General features: G+C 41.0%; 4 protein-coding genes across 22 annotated transcripts in view; 2 read left to right on the forward strand and 2 right to left on the reverse strand.

The window, feature by feature from the left end:
• The first annotated feature begins 1,468 nt into the window (after positions 1-1,468).
• On the forward strand, positions 1,469-3,980 carry hmox1b (heme oxygenase 1b). The gene is made up of 6 exons (XM_030429123.1): positions 1,469-1,588; positions 1,739-1,795; positions 2,432-2,543; positions 2,673-2,888; positions 2,977-3,249; positions 3,341-3,980. The coding sequence occupies exons 2-6, from the start codon at positions 1,746-1,748 to the stop codon at positions 3,527-3,529; spliced, it is 840 nt and encodes a 279-aa protein (XP_030284983.1). The 5' UTR covers positions 1,469-1,588; positions 1,739-1,745; the 3' UTR covers positions 3,530-3,980.
• Positions 3,981-4,788: 808 nt separating this feature from the next.
• On the reverse strand, positions 4,789-8,341 carry rnf11a (ring finger protein 11a). Its single transcript, XM_030434355.1, has 3 exons — positions 7,895-8,341; positions 6,851-7,023; positions 4,789-6,516 (listed from the first exon to the last, which is right to left on the reverse strand). The coding sequence occupies exons 1-3, from the start codon at positions 7,991-7,993 to the stop codon at positions 6,345-6,347; spliced, it is 444 nt and encodes a 147-aa protein (XP_030290215.1). The 5' UTR covers positions 7,994-8,341; the 3' UTR covers positions 4,789-6,344.
• A 419-nt stretch (positions 8,342-8,760) lies between these two features.
• Positions 8,761-10,706, forward strand: LOC115588254 (pistil-specific extensin-like protein). Its single transcript, XM_030428719.1, has 4 exons — positions 8,761-8,953; positions 10,017-10,163; positions 10,243-10,392; positions 10,475-10,706. The coding sequence occupies exons 1-4, from the start codon at positions 8,951-8,953 to the stop codon at positions 10,529-10,531; spliced, it is 357 nt and encodes a 118-aa protein (XP_030284579.1). The 5' UTR covers positions 8,761-8,950; the 3' UTR covers positions 10,532-10,706.
• Positions 10,707-14,244: 3,538 nt separating this feature from the next.
• The window catches only part of LOC115580196 (nuclear factor 1 X-type-like), a 114,719-nt gene continuing 109,599 nt past the window's right edge, over positions 14,245-19,364 (reverse strand). For all 19 annotated transcript variants that reach the window (XM_030414304.1, XM_030414354.1, XM_030414325.1 and 16 more), the window contains one exon: positions 14,245-19,138. In XM_030414304.1, the coding sequence (XP_030270164.1) occupies positions 19,124-19,138 (15 nt within the window). In that variant the 3' untranslated portion in view covers positions 14,245-19,123. The remainder of the gene's footprint in view (positions 19,139-19,364) is intronic.

The following is a 19,364-nucleotide window of genomic DNA, read 5'->3' on the forward strand; positions in this document are numbered from 1 at the left end:
GCCAAAGTCTTCACATAACAGTGGAACCAGTAATATCAAAGCCCACGCTTTTAGAATGAGACGCTCAACAGATACAAGTGGGCAGATATGTGATTCAAGTAATTTGGTCCAAGTTCTCAAGCAAGTCCCAAGTCATTTCATCTTGGGCAAATCCAGTCAAATTAAAGGAACAGAAGGCAAGTCTGGAGAAAGATAGTTGATTGTTGAGTCTCATTGCCAGATCATCAACAAAATTCTAACCCCAAAGCTTCGGTATTTGATGACCTTGCAATAAGAATCAACAATCACCTATCTTTCTCCAGAATCACCTTCTCAGCCTTTAATCCGGCTCCTTGGTTATGGCAAGTCGAGTCACCTTTTCCCCATCTACAACACTGAAGTCTTACCTGCAGTGTGAGGTCTTTATAAAGACAAAAGGCAAGGTATTAGTACCTGTATCGTAATGATATCATTGGCAATGTATCTAACCTATTAAAATAACTATAACTTCTTAATTCCTTCTAAATCAAAAAGAAAAACTAACCCTCCTCATCAATTTTCATTCGAGTTGTTGTGTCCTAAAGTCAAGTCACGCGTCTTTATATTCTGTCTAGTCAGTTGCAAAACATGACAGCAGTGTGACCTGCATCCAAGTCACAATGAGTCTTCTACATCTCTGCCAGTGGATGTGCTGTTCAGGGGCCCACATACCTTTGTAGTGTTGCTCTTTCGGCAGTATTAGTGTCACTTGCGCAAGTAATCACCGAGCCATTTGTCACCAGCCAGACAGTCGAGTGTGATGTGACCTGAGTGCCATTTAAAAAAAGATATTAATCTAACCAATCGAATGAACATTGCGCAAATAGTTTTCATTTTAAAAGCTGAGCTCTTGGTTTGTTTGTTTTATGGAAAAATAGAATGAATTCAAATTGTTGGCTTAAAGTTGCAACTTAAATCCTTGGGCAAAATCATAGACGATTTCACCATATTTCTACAAATCAGTAATGTATCTGTCATCTAGAAACACGGTTGAACTTGTTCTTGTTTCCAATGAACTGATAACCACTGGTGCACTGTGCTGATACAATCATGTGATTGTTTTATTTTCTGTACCATTAGTCACCGTTTCACCGCTTCCTCCCTCTTCAGAAACTCCCACAGTCATGTTTAACACCGGCTCCTCCTCCTTCTGTCTGTTCAACTTTGCAATTCCAAAGCTGCACGGTCATGCTTAGCGCTCAGCCCTCCTCCCTCCTGTTTTCCAGGGCATGACTAAAAATCTCCACACTCATGCTAAGTCCTGTTGTCCCTCCCTTAGGAACTTTCCAAGTTGCCCTCATAGTTGCTGCATCATGTTAACTCTCAGTCCCTCCTACTATTTTTTTTTTCTCTTTACTGCTGAAGTTGCCAGGTCATGTTTAGCAGCAGCTTTGTGACGCTTTGTTCCTGTTTTCATTCAGCTGCTGCTGGAGGGAGGAGACAGAGGAGGATCGTATAAAAAGGGAGAAGACTGGTTGGGACACAGAGCACAAACTGTACTGGACATCCAGAGACAACAGTGAACGGCTGTGGATATACCCCCAAAACCTGCAGAACTCCATCCTCACTGGTGAGTGAAACACAATATTTACATGGCTGTATTTGTCACACAATCTTTATCACCTCTTTCTGACATCTGATGCCTCTTGAATCTCAGTGTCATGTTGCAAGATGGTTTGTGTCATGCAGAAGCTCATCTCTCACATCCTCATTTTTTCAGGGCCACTATGGATACAGAGACGAAGACTCAGATGGCAACAGAGCAGATGACTGACATGTAAGAATACGCTGCTCAGATTTATTGTATCTGTAAATCTAAAATTCTTCCAGATCCATTCACATTTCCCCACCAGGCAAGGCAATAATCAGACCAAGATTATCAAGATTAATCGTGTTTAAACTGTAGAGCTCTTTTTATTTACATTAAGTTCAAATGATATATCTGCTTTAGTGCCACAGCAACCAAAAGTAGGTTTGTAGCACAGTGCGTGCTGACTTTCTGCTTGTGCACGTGAAAGTATCAGCTGTTCTAAGATAAACATCATAGGTGACGCAATATACACAATGTATCTTCTGTACTTTGGAGCCCCAGATTTTTATGTTCATGTCACTGGCTGCACACTTTTAACTATGGTCAGAACTTGATTTTAAAGGGACACGTCAATTTCTTACATTTTTAAATTTGGGGTAGAATAGGTTTACACGCTGTACTCTCATATTTCAGTGCTGTAGCCCAGTATTCCCCTTCTGTCTGAAACGCTCTGTATTAGACCCTCTTTAATGACCCCCATCCTGAACACCCAGTCTGCTCTGTTTGGTCAACTCACACATGCCTGAGCTAGCACTGCACAACAATGTCTGAAATCACTTTTGATGCAGTGAGTATAATGTAATTTTTTTTTGTTTTTTGCAGGGATCTGTCAGAACAAATCAAAAAGGTGACAAAAGAGAGCCACATCAGGGCAGAAAACACTGAGCTGATGATGAGCTTCCAAAAGGCACAGGTCACTCTGCAACAGTACAAGGTAATACAATACTTTTAATCAATTTTATCAGATAATCTCCCTTTTTTTTATTTTTTATTTTTATTCCATTTTGTATGTTACTGTGATCTTTTTGTCTGACACCTCCTCTCCTTTTTCCTCCTCTTTCAGCTCCTCCTGTGCTCCCTGTACGAGATCTACCTGGCCTTGGAGGAAGAGCTGGACCGGAACTCCAACCACCCTGGTGTCGCACCTATTTACTTCCCGGCTGAGCTGGCCAGGCTGGAGGCCATCGAGAAAGACCTGGAATACTTCTACGGCCAGGACTGGAGAGAGAAGATAGTTGTCCCTGGAGCCACCAAAAGATACTGCCACAGACTCAGACAAGTATGTTTTGTTGGATCATATTTGTGTTACACTCACACTTTACAGCTGTTAGATACTGAAGTAAAACTCTTCATCCTTTTTTTTTCAGATTGGCAAAGAAAGCCCAGAATTTCTGCTGGCCCACGCTTACACCCGGTACCTGGGTGACCTGTCTGGAGGGCAGGTCCTGGGCCGAATCGCCCAGAAGTCCATGGGGCTGAAGAGCAGCGAGGGTCTGTCGTTCTTCGCCTTCCCTGGTGTGACCAGCCCAAACCTGTTCAAACAGCTGTACCGCAGCCGCATGAACAGCGTGGAGCTGACAGAGGAGGAGAGGAATGGCGTGCTGGAGGAGGCTGTCAGAGCGTTCGAGTTCAACATTCAGGTACAGAGCGAGAGAAACCGCAAAACAGAAGCTTCGTGTTGAGGGCTTGTTTTAAGCCCGAACCAGCTGACCGATGTTCTTTGTTTTACAGGTCTTTGATGATTTACAGAAAATGCTGAGTGTCACTGAAGATACGTTACAGAATTGTTCAACACACTCCAAACCAGTTCAGATGCTCCAGATCAATGGGAGCCTTAACAAAACGATTCCATTACTCAGGATGGTTCTAGGACTTTTTGTGGCTCTGGCGACAGTCAGTATGGGAATCTATGCTCTTTAGAGGAGCGGCACAACAAGAAATACTATGTATTTGCTTTAAAGGGTCCAGTGTGAAGGGTTTAGGGGAATCTACTGGCAGAGACTCATAATTATGTTTCCATTAGTTTGTCAGCACTTGATACTAAGAATCAATTTCCTGTCTGCAAACTCACCACTAGATGACACTATATCCTCCACGCTTGACCTTAAAAAGAGTCTAAGATCTTTGATTTTGTACTGAAAGATATGAATAACTCTCACCTGATGTATTTGTAAGATTTTAATGTTTTGTAATAAAATACTTTGTAATATTTTTGTAATTTAACAGAGAACCATTTATAATATGCCTGCATGAAATATGTAATGATTTTCTGCCATCACTGCTCTCCATGGTGCATTAAAATGTGCAATATGTGTCCCCTCACAACTGTAAATATGTTACTTTTAAATAAAATCCTGTCAAAAGAAAATAACTCTTTCTCCAGCAGTTTTGTAAAGTATGTGTCTGTGCTGTAGTTGTCACTGCTCATGCCTTCTGTACTTTCTTGTAATGGTAATGACACTGCTGATGTTCAGGGTCCAGCTGGCTGACATGTTGTTCTGGCACCCAAGCATGTGCCGGCTGTTCATCTGGACCTCGGTGTTGGTCATCGTGTTTCCTGGTTAAACACTCGGAGAGATTCCAGTCAGTATGATTGCGCAATTAATAAACACAATTGCCGCTAAACCATCTTGAACATGCAGGATTATTTTCTCCTTTTCATTGTCAGGCAATACTATTTACATTTTTTTTTTATCCATCTCTTACAACAAAGGAAAGTCAACTAGTACACTATACCCAATACTTAAGCCTTTTTGCCAAAGTGACCTCTTCAGCTTGAATCAAGAGGCAACATCCAGAGCTGACAAATGAAGCAATTGTAGATTACCGATAACTACAGTTCCCTGAATGGCCACTCGAGGCTGGCTCCAAAAGTGAGTCAATCCCTTTATGAGCCCATGTTAAAATGCTGAAACTTCAATGCAAATATCAGACATATAATATGGCTTTCTGTGAGGTTAATTCAACTAACAGACCACAGTGGAGGGACAGATGGTGGTGTTTTGGATTAACGAGCGAGAATGTTAGCGTCAAAGGCAGAGCTGGCGAACTCTGAAAGAGATGGGCAGAGCCTGGAGATTCTGGAGGAACAGAGTTAGAGAGAATGGAGTTGAGAAGAGCACAACATTTGTTTGTTAAATGTTTAGATATGCACACAATAAAGAGACAACACACCATACTTGTGTAAAATTTGGTATCCACTTTTATTGTGGTTTTACGATTTTCCTAAAACGTGCACCGGTGGCACACACCATAAATTAAAAACACAAAATGATTGTTAACAGCAGCCAGAGCAGTGTTCTGGCTTCATCCTAGGCCTATTTCATAGTGACACAAATCAGTGCAGTGCTGGTATCTGTCTCCCTCTAAATGACAACGAAAAGAAAACCAAAAGTTATGCCAGAAATGATTGTACTTCACAGGAATTGGCTTACCTCAACCTTAAAAGGCACAGCAGCCTGAGTAAATCAGAAATGTCCTCTTATTGTCGCCTCTAAATCTTTAAAAGCTGAAGTACTGCTTTACATTCAAGATACATTCCTTTCTACAGATATCACACACCTAATACCAAGAGTATTCTGTTCAACCAGACTCAGGAGCTCTGGAAATGCATCACTTGCTGTAAGAAGGCCATCAACACAAAACGAAACAGGTTCAAACTAGAAAAAGAGAGGTAACTACGACAAGGCTTACAACTGACAGGGTTAATTCACAATGTTACCTCGACATTTCAATCTCTACCCACCATCCTGTCAAAAAACACACACATACACATACACACACATCAATACTCACAATCATCTACCAAATTGACGAGCTACAGAGTGCCAGATGAGGGGTATCCCAAGGTGCTTTAAGGGGGATTGCACGGCTTATTCTGTCTTTGTAAATGTCACTGACAGTAAACAATGATAAGACACATGAAGGGTTGATTTTTAAAACTACACAGAGCAAACATTTGAGGCAAAGCAAAGCAAGGGTAAGGCAAAACAAAAACAGATCCACGCTAACAAAAGCAGCGTCAAAATAAAAATACTACAGTAAAGACAACAAGACCCTAATCAAATTAAATATCTTCAAATATCTTCCAAGCTGAAATGACACCATTTCATCTCATGGCGTTAGACATGAATGGGGACCTCACAACCTATCTTTGTTCAGGAAAGATTTTTTTTTCTGTGCTTTGATGGTTGCATTGCATAAAGAAAGGCCTGTGTTTTTGTGACATTCATGGCCATGGGTTAAAAAAAAACACAGTAACTTCACTTCATGTTATCACTGGATTTTCTGACAAACTACAATGCCAGGACAAATCTCCTGCGTTTTCTCCATTGACATACATATTGCACGTGACGTCTTGAAAGGGGAAGTAAATTACATTAGTGACATGCATCTAATTACCATAGAAAACACAAATTCAAACAGACTATCAGTCATACAAAAGTGAAATTACTTTGCAGTAATATTTTGCTACGTGTACAGCTCTCGATATTCTTTATCTAGCTTGATTTGGCACGTTGTCCTACTGTAAAAGGCAAAGACTTTTCCAAAGCCCAAATGAGGTCCTGACCTAATCAATGCACTGTAGGAGCATCAACATCTGCCTGCATCCCAAAACACCCTCCAAACATCTGCATAACGTCACCTTGGCTACCTGTTTGAACAGCGAGGACAGTTTCGGCTAAAAAGGTGCAGTTACATTTAGGCAGGAGCAACCATCCCGTCAGGGGGCTGCTCAGTTGGTTTCGTAAGTGGACAGCAGGGCCGCGTCCACCGGCTCCATGCAGGAGGGGCAGGTGAAGGAGCGCATCAGCCAGGGGTCAATGCAGTCTACGTGGTAGATGTGAAGGCAGGGCAAGAACCGAATGGGATCGCTGTACTCGAAATCCATCATGCAGATCACACACCTGGAGGGGAGAGACAGTCAGTCCTTAAAATGTAAGTATAAAGATAATATTTGTAAAATAAGTTCAGGCCGATCTGTGTTACATTTTCGAATACACATGCACTATGGTACAATATAGCGCAAAAAACATTTCTACAAGAATAAAAAAAAAAATCTAACTTATCCTACTTTGATCATCCATCATCATTCAACAGCTTTATTTAAAAATGGCACTAAATCGAACCCAGTCCATTGTGTTCCATCAAATCAAGATGCAAAACAAAAAAGAAAGAAAGAAAAAGAGAAACAAAACATTAAACAAACAGGCTGGTGACTTTTTACTAGTTCATACTCACTCTTTCACTTTCTTGTTGGAGGGGTCGGAGCCCGGGTCGAAGACACCTTTGGGCAGGTGCTGGATGAGACCGATTCGCTGGGCGATGCGAATCTGCTCCTCCTCGGTCAGCTGGTAAGCCAGACGACTCTCACCTGGGTTGGGATGGTACACTGGCAGTGGCTGGGTACGCTCCTGGAGAAAAGAAACAGAAGACAACTATAAAGCAAGTCTTCTTGGAGGGGAGGTTAAAGCTATGCCTGTCTTCTCTTTGCATTAGAGCCAGAGAAATTTACAGTAAAATGACTGTTTCAAGGTCCAGTGTGTAGAATTAGGGATGATCTATTGGCATCTGAGACAAAGAACCGTTGTGTTTTTCTTACAAACATATCTACAGAGGGAGCAGGTCCTCTTTCACACAGTCAGCCATTCAAGAATTCCCTAAGGTTTGTTACAATCTACCACCAACAACATTAGATGCCTACGCACTGAAAGTCTGTGTATTTGAGTCACAATAATTGATTAATCAGTCATTTAATTATTTTCTTTTCCTTTGATCCAAGTTTCTTACATGTTAATATTTTTTTTACATTCTATGTGACAGTAAACTGAACATCTTAGGGTGGTAGACAAAACTATGAGGAAGTCATTTTGGGGTTTAAAATAAAACATTTTCATCGTTTTCTTACATTTTGTACTGAAACCAACCACTACTCAATGATCCAAGAAATTAATCTATATCTAGGGTTAGGAGTACCTGGGCTTTTTGGATCTCCTGAGATTTTAAATATAGCTGATATTAATGATCGCTGTTATAGTTATTGCCCGAAAAAATGTTCTGATGTGCAGCACAGTGTGTCCAGGTCTCTGCCAGCTGCTCCTCAGCTTTACAAGTCCCAAACTGAATGAACATCATCTTCCAGGACTTATGCTCTTTCGATATTGAATATGTCTGCAACAGTACTGAGAGCTAACTGTATGACAGATGTTATAGCAAACAATCAAGGGGATTAGCTAGCGTGTTAAAACTACCGGAGTGTGTTTGACTCGAGCCCCAGCAGCTCACCTGGTAGGGCGGGGGAGGCTCTCCGGGCAGGCTGCCCCCCTCGGACTCGTTCAGCAGCGACAGGTCATCCGCACCATGTGAAAACAGGCAGTTCCCCATCGAACTGAGACCACCATGAGAGTGTCCACTTCGTTCAGAGGGCGGTAGACACCCAGCAACCGTCAGCAGGAGCTAAGCTAACAAGCTATCGTTTGGACTATTTAGTTATCTTAGCTAGTTAGCTGATAGTTTGCTGTCATTCCGTGGAGAGCGTGAAGGTAAATCGACGGCAGCAGCGACGGCTTTCTCTCGACGGAATAAAAGTCCACTGCTGAGTTATAATATGGCTGGTAAAACAACTGGTGACACAGATTATAGCCGTCACAACGACGTGTTTTGTGTGTGTGTGTCTACTTTAAGGCTGGCTTCTTGTGTTTACTAAAAACACTAACCGGAAGATCGTCATTGGGAAGTCTGGAGAACACCACACTTCCGCTTTTGTATTTTCAGAATATTTTGATTATATTTATTATGAGGATACACACTCATATTGTCCCTTAGTATCTATACAAAACACACATACATGACAATGTTAACATCATATGAAAAGGTCAAATAAAGACTCATTCAGCGCTACTAATGTTAAAGTTAATGATATTTTTGAATGGCTTTGGTTTGCAGATGGTCAGGATCAGGATATCCCTACATTTAACTGAGTTTGGTGACTTTTCCGCAAGAAATGTTAACATTCACTTATTACATTGTTCTGTAATTCCTCCACCCAGATACAGTAGATAGATAGATAGATAGATAGATAGATAGATAGATAGATAGATTTTTTTTAATATCGTCTTTAACTCTGAAGGGTAATTTCCGGATGTGGTTGCTTCCGGACCAGAATCCGTTTGAGAGGATGTCGGCTGTTGATGAACAGTTATTTCTGCTTCTTTAGTTTTTTTTATTACGTTGTCGGTGGAGGAAACACACTTGGGGTTTTTTATGTGTTTGTATCGATCTCTGTTTGTTCTTCCGGTTCCTGTTCCGTCCCGTGCTGGTTTTTGAGAGAGCCGAGGAGAAATGGTAAGGGTAGCAGTAGCGCATGGTCTGCTCAGCAGTGGAAACTTTACAGTTCAGTCAAACAATGTCATGAATATTGCTGTAATATAATAATATGTCATTTATATGTTATATAAATTACTCTGTAGAGCGCCACTGGAAACCTTTGCTGCTATTATACTTGGTATAGCTAACTTGCTAACTGCTGCGGTGTAGAATGGAGTGGGTGTGTTTTTATTTATTTATTCATTTATTTTTAACCTCGTGGAGGCTCCAAAGTCACACATATCGTAGTTGTAGACGCCATCGATATACTGAGGTCATGAGGTCAAATTCCCTTAGTACAACCACAGCAACAGAGACATTTCTGTTGTATTTTCTGAGCATTTACAAAACAAAAATACATCAATAATTTGTAACGTATTCCTGCATTATGAGCTGGCACCAGGCAGTGCATACGTATTTTTATTTTTAATTTATTTTAATTCAGTCAGTCACCTTGTATAGAAATGTTTCTTCACATGTGGAGATAGCACAGCAGTCTAGTAGGGCTGGGCAATATATACCACATTGTTATTGTGATATGAGACTATAATAGAGTAGTGAGCAGGGAGACTTTACCTTCCCTGTGGGGCGATGGTCAACAAGACCTGTATCACTCACACTGTCACCTTAGATCATTGAGCTTATGGTTTGTTCAGAATCCCATGGCTGACGTAATTAAACAAAGAAAAAATGCTGGTCGCCATACCAATATCCAAATTTCTTTAATTTAAATATTGGTATCGGCCCTAAAAGTCCAGCTTCGGTCAAATCTGGTAATCATCCTTAAAAATCTAGCAGCATTTTTGATATGAATCTAATTGCAGAGTGCAAAACTTAACCTTATGTTGTCATTATTCCTTCGAATTTCAAGAAATATTACAGAGAGTCTTTGTATAGCCACAGCCCTGACACCCGTTTTTACAGACAACCACAGTACCATAAACCAATCAGAACAGTCACTGTCAGAGAAGTGGATTAGGGCCCAGCTTTGACACGAAGTGGGACTTAGTGCTTTCCCTAACGTCAGTCTGCGTTCATTTAGGAAACAACTTCACCACCACCACCACCTCCTCCAACCCTCGTGATGCAGCAAAGTAGGAAAAGTACTCGGCCGTGCCCTAAACATGCTGCACTGCCATTTAGAGACCCTCCTGTCCAAGAGACAAGGCCCCCACCAGAGACTCAGCAGGTAAGTGTGTCCTCCACAGTTTGAAGTAATGTTGGTGTGAGACTTCTAAAGATCTCACTGAGAAATCTCCAACATCCAGGATGCACCAGCTATACTGCCACCCCCAGTGCAAAATGGATCTGTGTTTCCAGCGTCAGAAAGGCCAGATGACAGTCCATACGATAGTGGGGAGAAATCCGGTCCAGTGCAGGAAACTGAACCTGCACCACAGACATCTCCTGGTCCACAGGTAGATTAAACAGATGCTCTTTTTCACTTTGCAAATCACATAAAACATCAGAAATAACTGTTGATTCTCTCTCTGTCCCAAGATAACAGAGACGCGAGTTGAAGCAGCGGTTCAGATGGACCTGGCTGCAGAGGACTGATCGCCCTGAAGCACTTTAGTTACTAGTTTGTTTAGTTATCAATTAGCGGTGCTTGAAAATGATGTTTTGAATTGTACTGAGTAGGGCTGGGCGATATGGACTAATAGTCATATCCCGATATATTTAGGCTGAATATCGATATACGATATATATCCCGATATATTTATGCAAAGTGAGAGCAAATGTTCAGTCAAAGTCAAAGCCAAATATGACATGTGGGTGGGAATTTCGTCATTTTAGGGGCAAGTCCATTTGGCCTTCACTTTTTTTTTTTCAGGGGCACCAAGGCCACATGACAGGGCACAAAGGCCACTGAGTAAAATTTGTTGATTTACCTTTCAGACTGTACCATAACATCCTAATTTATAATAAGAAATGGATTATGTATTAAAACATTATTTAAATACCAAAATCAATAATGTTACATTACAAAAGTTTTTTTTTAAGTAGGGTTAGGGTGAGGTGAGTTTTGTGACACTACACTGAATATTAGTGTTACTGAATATTTCTCCCAAATAGAAATTCCCCCAAATTATGGCAAAGCACATTTTTTCCAAACAAAAAAATTGTAGAATAACCAGCAGGAGACCACTGATGTGTGGAGTGATTTTGGTGACACTAGACTCTGAATAATAGTGAAGTTATTGAATATTTTTTGTAGTTTCTCTTTTCAGTGTTGCACTTTGTAGACGGTCCCTGCGCCCTCGTCTCACAGACGGCTGACCATACAGACCAGAGTTAATGTCCAGACGCTCGTTTGGATGAAAATACGGTTGTAGCTCGTTGTCTTCCTTACTACCGTAGGAAAGAGCCGTCAGATGTGTTTTAACAAGGTTTCACTTATGAGTTATTGATCCGGGAAGTTAAAATCTGTGAATATATTTCCAACTTTACCGGACTAAATCCTACCACATAAGTCAGTCACGTATCATGTCAAAACCGGCTGAGCTCGCTCGCTGTGCTGTAAGTTTCGTTCTTCTGTTTTGAGACGCTGCTGCTGTGTGAGAGGCTTTCACGTGAGATCATCGTGATGATGAGACTCCACCTGCGCGAACCGCGAACTCACTGAAGTTACTGTGAGTGACCTCTGTGCACTCAGGTGGCTGTAATTCAGGGCAAGCTCGCTACGCTGTCCGGTGGCCGTGCGATGATTTTTTTTTCACGGGGCATCAAGGCCAAAGTGCGGGGCAACGGCGGCCACCAAAGTGTTTGTTGAAGAGTGCCGGAGTGTCTGTTCCAGCCCCTCCCTTCTTTGTGCATGAACGAGGAGGGGCGCGGGGAGCAGTGCAGAGAGCTCCGGGTCAGCGGCTTGCCTGGAGCAAGGATCACAGCGCAAATTTGAACTATATCGATGTATGCGATATGGTCTAATTTCATATCACATTTAAAAAATATAGCGATATAAGTTTTATATCGATATATCGATATAAGTTTTATATCGATATATCGCCCAGCCCTAGTACTGAGACACTGTAACTAAGGAACACCCAAGTGAGCACATTACTTTATGTTCAGGCCAAAAACCTTTTGATAATCATTCAGCCTTCAGTCATCATCATCATCATCATCATCATTTCTCACAGCTAAATTGGTCAGTTAGAGCTTTGCTTTTTTCATACATATTCTAGCCATATACTTTATAGTGCCTTTGACCAAACTGAGCTTAGAATAGATATTTCAGTGATTTAAAATTTTAGTGATGTACCTTCCGACCTGTTGTTGTTGCCAGTGTTTAACTTTATATATAACTAAGAAAAGCAAAGACACATTTACCGGACAGGGAAATGTTTTAACTGACCTGTACTCAGGACTTCTGCACCTCTGCAGCTTCATTTCAAAGCCTTCTGTTTTAATCTGCCTCGTCTGAGTTCTATTTTTTGTAATTGTGAGCAATACTAAATTGTGGTACGCCTTTATTTAAAGCATATTATTTAAGCTTAGAGAACTTAAATTTAATGTATATTATCATTTGATTGTGTTTATTCAAATGAACATTTGGTGCGTTTTTGCAACTTCTCACAATTAAACTTGATCCTGCTTTGCACACTCTGTTTCTTTGTGTTACTGCTGAAAAGAAAGTTTATATAGACATGTTGTTATGTCAAAAATGATGTAAATGCTAAATGTAACTAAAAGTCTACAGCAATGCCTCTGTTAGGTTGTATTTCTTAGGCTGGACGGTGCCAACATGCTCACAATGACAATGCTAACATAAAAAAACAAACAAAACACAATGCATGGAGTGCTGCTTGGATGTAGAAAAATGCTAATATGTTGATGTGGAGCAGTTATATATATGTTTACCTGAGTTTAATTCAGAAGTATTCTAATATTTGCAAATACACACTAAAGTGCAAGTGCACCTGAAGCAGATGGGAATGGCTAATTATCTGTCATTTTTTTCAACCAAATTACTGGATGGATTTAAATTTTAACGTAATGACGGCACTAGATGAAAGGTCACTGGATCACCAAAGTTATTAAAGTCCATCCTCTGGGAACTCTGACTCTGTTTAACACATTTCAGAAATCAGAAATCCTCCCAATACATTTCTCACAGAACCAAAAACGTGAAGTTGAAACAACTTTATTTTTTTACTGGACAAGTGAAACGTTTGACCTGCTGGTGGTTCGACATGCATATTTAGATGATCATCACGTCAGTAGTATTAATCCTCGGCACCATACATACCCAGTCTAAAGATGAAAAACACAAACATTGTTCAGATGTTTTGAACCAAAGCCATGGACTGTTTTTGGGTTGTCTGTCTGCCTGTTCTTGTGAATGCGATATCTCAGGAACACCTTGAGGGAGTTTCTTCAAATTTGGTGAAAACTTCACTTGAACTCAAGAATGAACAGATTCGATTTTGATGCTCAAAGGTCACTCTGACTCTGTAAATCTCATTTAAGATAAAACGATGTAGTGATGATATTTTATATCCAAAAGGTCAAAGGTCAACTTCACCGTGACATAATATTGTTCTGCAAAAAAATCCCTTCACTTGCCATAATTCAATCCCATAACTCAGCAGCAGAAGGGGAGACAGTGACCATATTTCCCATTTGGTTGGATACTGACATGGTGACACTGATCTTGGATGCACGCTGTAGAGATCTTCTATGCTGCTAGGTTCAACATGTGGGTGAAGCATTTACGTTTTAGAATTCACAGCTTCTTAGTGCTCCATCAGAATCAGCTTAATTACTTAGACAGTAATCGAAACACAGCTGTTTTCCACCACAAGCTCTGTTGCAAATGAAGCTCTCTATCAGTCGTCTGTAGAAATTGTCTCAAAGTAAAGACAGCATGTTTTTCACTGGATGACAATATACTGATAACTTCAAATTTGCCAGAAAATACACTTAATAGCCTAATTTTTTCAGTCTTTACCACATGCACATTATCTAGACAGACATGGATGTAAACTGCAACTTTGAAATGATATAATTTTTATTCAGTTATTATTTGAAAAACTACTCTAGTAACACAGAGATACATGTCCTCTTACCCCTGTGTATATGATCCAGGTTCACTTGGGATGAAGAGCTGAAAACAGCACATAGACAGCACCGACCTTCAAGATAAGAGCTCAAAGAGGATCTGGTGTGATCAGAACGATTTATAAAATAATTGCACACATTTAAAGACAAGTAGCCGATTTCTTTGAGCCACCAGTTCATAGAAAGAAAGACATGGCACAGCAAGAAGGTACAGTCAAGAACATCCTTTTTATTCAATCAGGTGCTGCTCTTCTCAAACTGTGTTTTTCTTCTTATGGAAAAGAAACTGTAATTAACACATGCATTTCACCTAGAGCTCTGGGGGTGTTCTCACAAAGAAGTGGTGCTGCACTGAGGGCATAGACGGAGGCGTAGAAGAGCTGGGAGTCAGGGGGCCTAAGGGTGCTGCCTTATTACACCAATAACCATACACGCTTAAGAAGATAAAGAACAAAATGAACAACAGAACAAAAGACACGGAGCAGTCCAGCATGAGGTGGTAAGAGGAGAAAAAAATGGAGGGACTTCCCTGAATCCTCACAAATCGGAGAGATCAGGTTCATGCTGGCTTTTCAGTCTATCTGGTTGGTGTGTTGTAAATGGCTAATACTGCTGAGGGTTTCACTGTGTGAGACCCGCCATGAACAATAATACTTCACTTTGAGAGATTTGAGTGAATGTGGGATATGTCCTGGAAATGCAACCCCCCTCTTTTCAGCCTCGTGCAGGACAAGTCCGGTTATAAGGTGCTTGTAGCTTTCATTTACAGTCCAAGGCTTCCTCAAAGAGAGCCTAAACGACAGCATACCCTGATAGCAAAAAAAAAAAATCCAAATTAAAAGGAAACAAAAAAAGTGGGTGGGTGGTGTGGGAATAAAACAAAGCCAAAAAAATAAATAGCTAAAACAAGAAGAGCAAACTCTTTTCCTAGTCGAAGCAGCCCCTTTTCCAACATCCCAAAGCAGTTCATCCAGCCCTCTCGACCCCGTCAATCTTCTCCGTAAAAACCTCTTCAACCCCAAACCCCTGAACCCCTGTCGTCCCTTCCTAACCCACCCAAAGGACACCCCCAAAAGCCCATCAGCGTAATTTGTTCACTTACATTAGCTGTTGAATGGAGAAGCTGAAGAAGATGGGTATGGTAATACAATGTGAAGCATACAGACAAGAATAACATGTGAGCTAACTGCATTCTGCTCAGACAAAAAGTTTCTCGGCAATTTTTTTTTTCACCCTCCCAACAGCGGAGAGGGCAGGAGAGAGAGACAGAGAGAGAGAGAGAGAGAGAGGGGGAAAGATAGAGAGAGCGAGAGAGAGAGAGAGAGAGAGAGAGACTGACAGAGTGACGGACACACAGTTACAGACTACTCCAGTGTCTAAGAGAAAACAGACAGTGGAGACAGAGGGGAAGAAGAAAAAAGCAAGAGCTGAACGAGAACAAGTTTTTTTGCCTTTTCGAAAAGTTTTTTTTTTTGTCATCATTTATCAATAAAAAGTAAAGAACTAATTCACACCAGTTTCCTTTTGTACTATATATATATATATGTATATATATACGGCTTTGAAAAGGAAGAGAGGATATAGGGGAGGTACAATGGAGGGGATTCATTTTCGAAGGCGGAGGGAAAAGTTGTCCCAGAGAGCTGAACAGGTGGCAAACTTTTGCCTCCTCGTGGCACTCAGGGGCAACCTGCTACCTCAAGCCGTTTCGAAAAAAAAGGGGGGCGATCTGGATTACAAAATGGAGTCTGTGAACAAAAGGCACTTTTAAGGGACAACCTTTAACTGCTGGGAAACTATACACTACAGCACAAGCACTATAAGAGTAATTTACAGAGGAGGGGGTGGAACAGGGGAGAGGCTCACCTTGCTGCCTGTTTCATAAATGGTTCATATTTTTGCCCCTTTTTTCTACTTCTGTTATCTGTGCAGGAGACAGAAGCTTATACTCTTTCCATTGCATGTGGGTCTCAACACAACCTGCTGAATTTGATCCAGCTCCGGAGTCGGAAACAAGTTGACATGATCATGGGAAGAAAAGGTTTTCTGGATGTGAAGCATCTCCCGCAGAACGGGGAGAAACTTGTTGTGTATTTATGCCATACGTGTGTGATAAAAATGAGTAAAATTGGGAGGGTTGTTTTATTTGTTTGCTGGTGAGTTTCAGGCAGTGCGTGGGTAAGTTATCTGAAGGGTTTCTCTGGCGTGACATTATGGGTCTGATTGTTTTTGTTTTTTTGATTTTCTAAAGGTTGAACCAAAATGCCTTTTGTGTCACAACCTTAAGGAATAGGAACCTCTCCCCCCCACTCAATACAAATAGAAGAAGAATAAAAATAGAGAGAGGAATAATGCTGTTTCCTTAATGGTCTGTTATTTTTGTTCATTACCATTCATTTACAATAATTCTGAATGTACTTTATAGTGTTAAAGCACCAGTTTTCATCTGATGATAGAGAATTTTTTTTTCTCAAGTTGTGTAGAATTTTTTTTCCTTCAGCCCTCCCACATTTTTATAAACAACTGATTACACATAAAACATTAAAAAAGAGACAAAGGAAATAAAAACAAATAACCCCCAACTTACAAAGACTAGGATTTTTCATGGCCCTCTAGTTTAGAGTCCCGGAGCTTACGGACTTGAAACAAATACATTTTTTTTCTCTTTTCTCTTAGCTTTCTTAAAAATCTCTAACAGACAAACACAATGATCTACCCAATGCATTGCACGTGGCTCAATCGACACATATTTTTCAATAATAATACTTTCCATCAAAAAACAAACACTTTTTTTTTTCTTCAAACCTACTGTCGATTTTTGACATGATCATCTAGATATCATAATGCTGCGCTGCAGATGGCGATGGCGTGTGTCGTTTGCTCCGTACTGGTAACAGTGAGGTGATGTTACTGAAAACGGGTTGTGGGGGGGGGGGGGGAAGGGGGAGGTGAGAGTTCAGAAAATAACTAGACTGCCAACCAGCTTGTGTAGTAAAAGTTAAAAAGGAGCATATATCATAAATATATATGTATAAGATCTCTCTCTCTCTGTCTTTACAAAAAGGTTTGCAGTCCTCTATAAAGATCTGTCCTAGGCCAATGGTTTCCACATGCACCATCGCTACCATTCCCTGTAGCTTTAGCTTATATGTGGGAAGAGAACCTGAAGTCAAGTTTATTACTAATTGCATTAAGGGAATACAGAGGCACTTTCATATACTGTTATAGTCTTGATATATGGTTTTAGTACATAGAGCTAATGTTACTAGAGAGGCTGAGAACGGGGCCTCAGCCCTGTTTACTATCCCTGCAAAACAGAACCAACAGCTAGGCAGTCCAGTTATTTTGTGAGGTCGGCTTTTGTTGGATTGTGTCATGATGAAAATAATACCGTGAGCAATTTCAATGTGAACATTTACATAGAAAAAATATCTCAAATTAAAAAGACAAATCTTAAGTGAATGAAAAACCATTAACAAAGGCAGTTTGGAGAACCAAATATAAAGGCTTCCCTTTATAATTTTATGTCAGGTTGTTGGTGGTGTTAGTGTGCATTTTATGTGTGTGTCTGTGTGTGTATGTGTGTGGGTGTCTGCGTGTAGTCCTCTGGGGTTTTCTGTGACTGGACTAGGGGATACAGGGTAAAGCAATGCAATGCATGTGATGAGCTGTTGTTACTGTGCTGTCCATACGTGAGAGATTTGAGAAACTGCTATTACTGTTTCACTGAAATTTGAGCGCCATACTGCAAACTAAAGAAAAAAGTGTTGTGGCATGCAAGAGAAGATTAAAACAATCCAAGTGAGACAAAAACCAAAACCAAATCTGGCCAAAAAAGAAAAAAATATCGCAAGAAAACACAAAATGAAAGCTAATAATATGAAGCTGATGCTGCGTGTGCATTACTGTAAATTAAATTCCATGTCTATGAATAATAACAAATGATATAATGAGTGGTTGTGTGACCGACTATTCTAGAGAAGATGGTCTGTATGTGCTGTATGCAAGCGTGCATGTGTGGTGTGAGAGTGTGACCGTATGTGCGCTGCATGTTTCAGGGCCTAGACCTGAATGTTAGCACAGCCTCATCCCTGCAGCAGTAGCCAGCCTCCACTCACTTCTCTGATCGCTCATCTGACCATCGATGTGCAATACTGTTCATCCCTTATTAAAATTAATAGTGCATAGGTGAGGGGATGAACGAGCACATGTAGAGTTAGTGTTATGACTGTCTGTCGTGTGTTCACTCGCTTGTACTCGCCTCATGGCTATCACTTCTCCCACAGCAGGACGCCCTGATACTTTGACAGGTAAACAAAGACCAGCCACTTAGTGCATATATGTCACACCATCACATGGTGTCACCAATGATTGGCCAATCAGAAATGAAAAGAGGCTCAGGGCTGAGCGAACGAAGTGGCAGAGTGTGGCGACACGCAGGCATGCGGCTGTGGTTACGGTCTGGACCCTGGTTAGCATGGCGCTGCAGGTGGGGCAGTGGTGGGTGGAGGGGTGGGGGTTGTGGTTCAGGTGGGACCATGCACCTGGAGGATATGGAGGCGTGCAGTTTGGGTTGCAATCTTTTCAACTTGCACATCCGATGTCACCATTTACCACTACTTTCTTTTTTTTGGATCTCCCAGCCAATGCATGGAGTTTCATTGTGGAGACAACAAAATGAAAAAAAAAAAAAAAATCATAAAAAATGAAACAACAAATGTATAATTGGTCATTTGTCAGGTTGCCATATTGTGTTTCCTTTCTGACATTTCGTGGTGTGTGTGAGACAGTTCATCTTCTTCTTCCTCCTCCTTGCATTCTGAGCCTGTCCACTCAATCTCATTGAAGCCTCCTGCATAAAGGGGGGGACGAAAGTTCCTGCTCAAATTGTGTTGGATTGAAAGTCCTCTTCGGGCGGAGTGGGCGGGGGGTTGGGGGGGTTCTGTAGTAGTACTTTGAATAGTGTTGGCGAGAGAGAAAGACCTTTGAGTGTCAGCAGTCCGTTCTTAATCAGCGGTGATGTGTTTCTTTTTTCAAATTTTCCAATTTTCATGACACAATTTTAGCTCTTGATTTAGAGAGGCCTTGTCAGAGGAACCAGGACTGTGGAGAGAAGAAAAGAAAGGAAATTAGTCGATAATATATTTACATTCCAATTAAGTCTCGATTCTCATCAGTCTTGAGTGCCTGCAGTAAGAAGGAACAAGTTGAAAACAAAGCACATTACTACTAAGACACACACACCCAAGTCATTGGCATGGAGGTAGATAATACAGAAGGTAGAATTGGTACAGATGAAAAGGTGTGAAGTGCGACAAAGAACAAGGTG

The sequence above is a fragment of the Sparus aurata genome, chromosome 1, assembly GCF_900880675.1.
Source record: "Sparus aurata chromosome 1, fSpaAur1.1, whole genome shotgun sequence".
Classification (NCBI taxonomy): domain Eukaryota; kingdom Metazoa; phylum Chordata; class Actinopteri; order Spariformes; family Sparidae; genus Sparus; species Sparus aurata.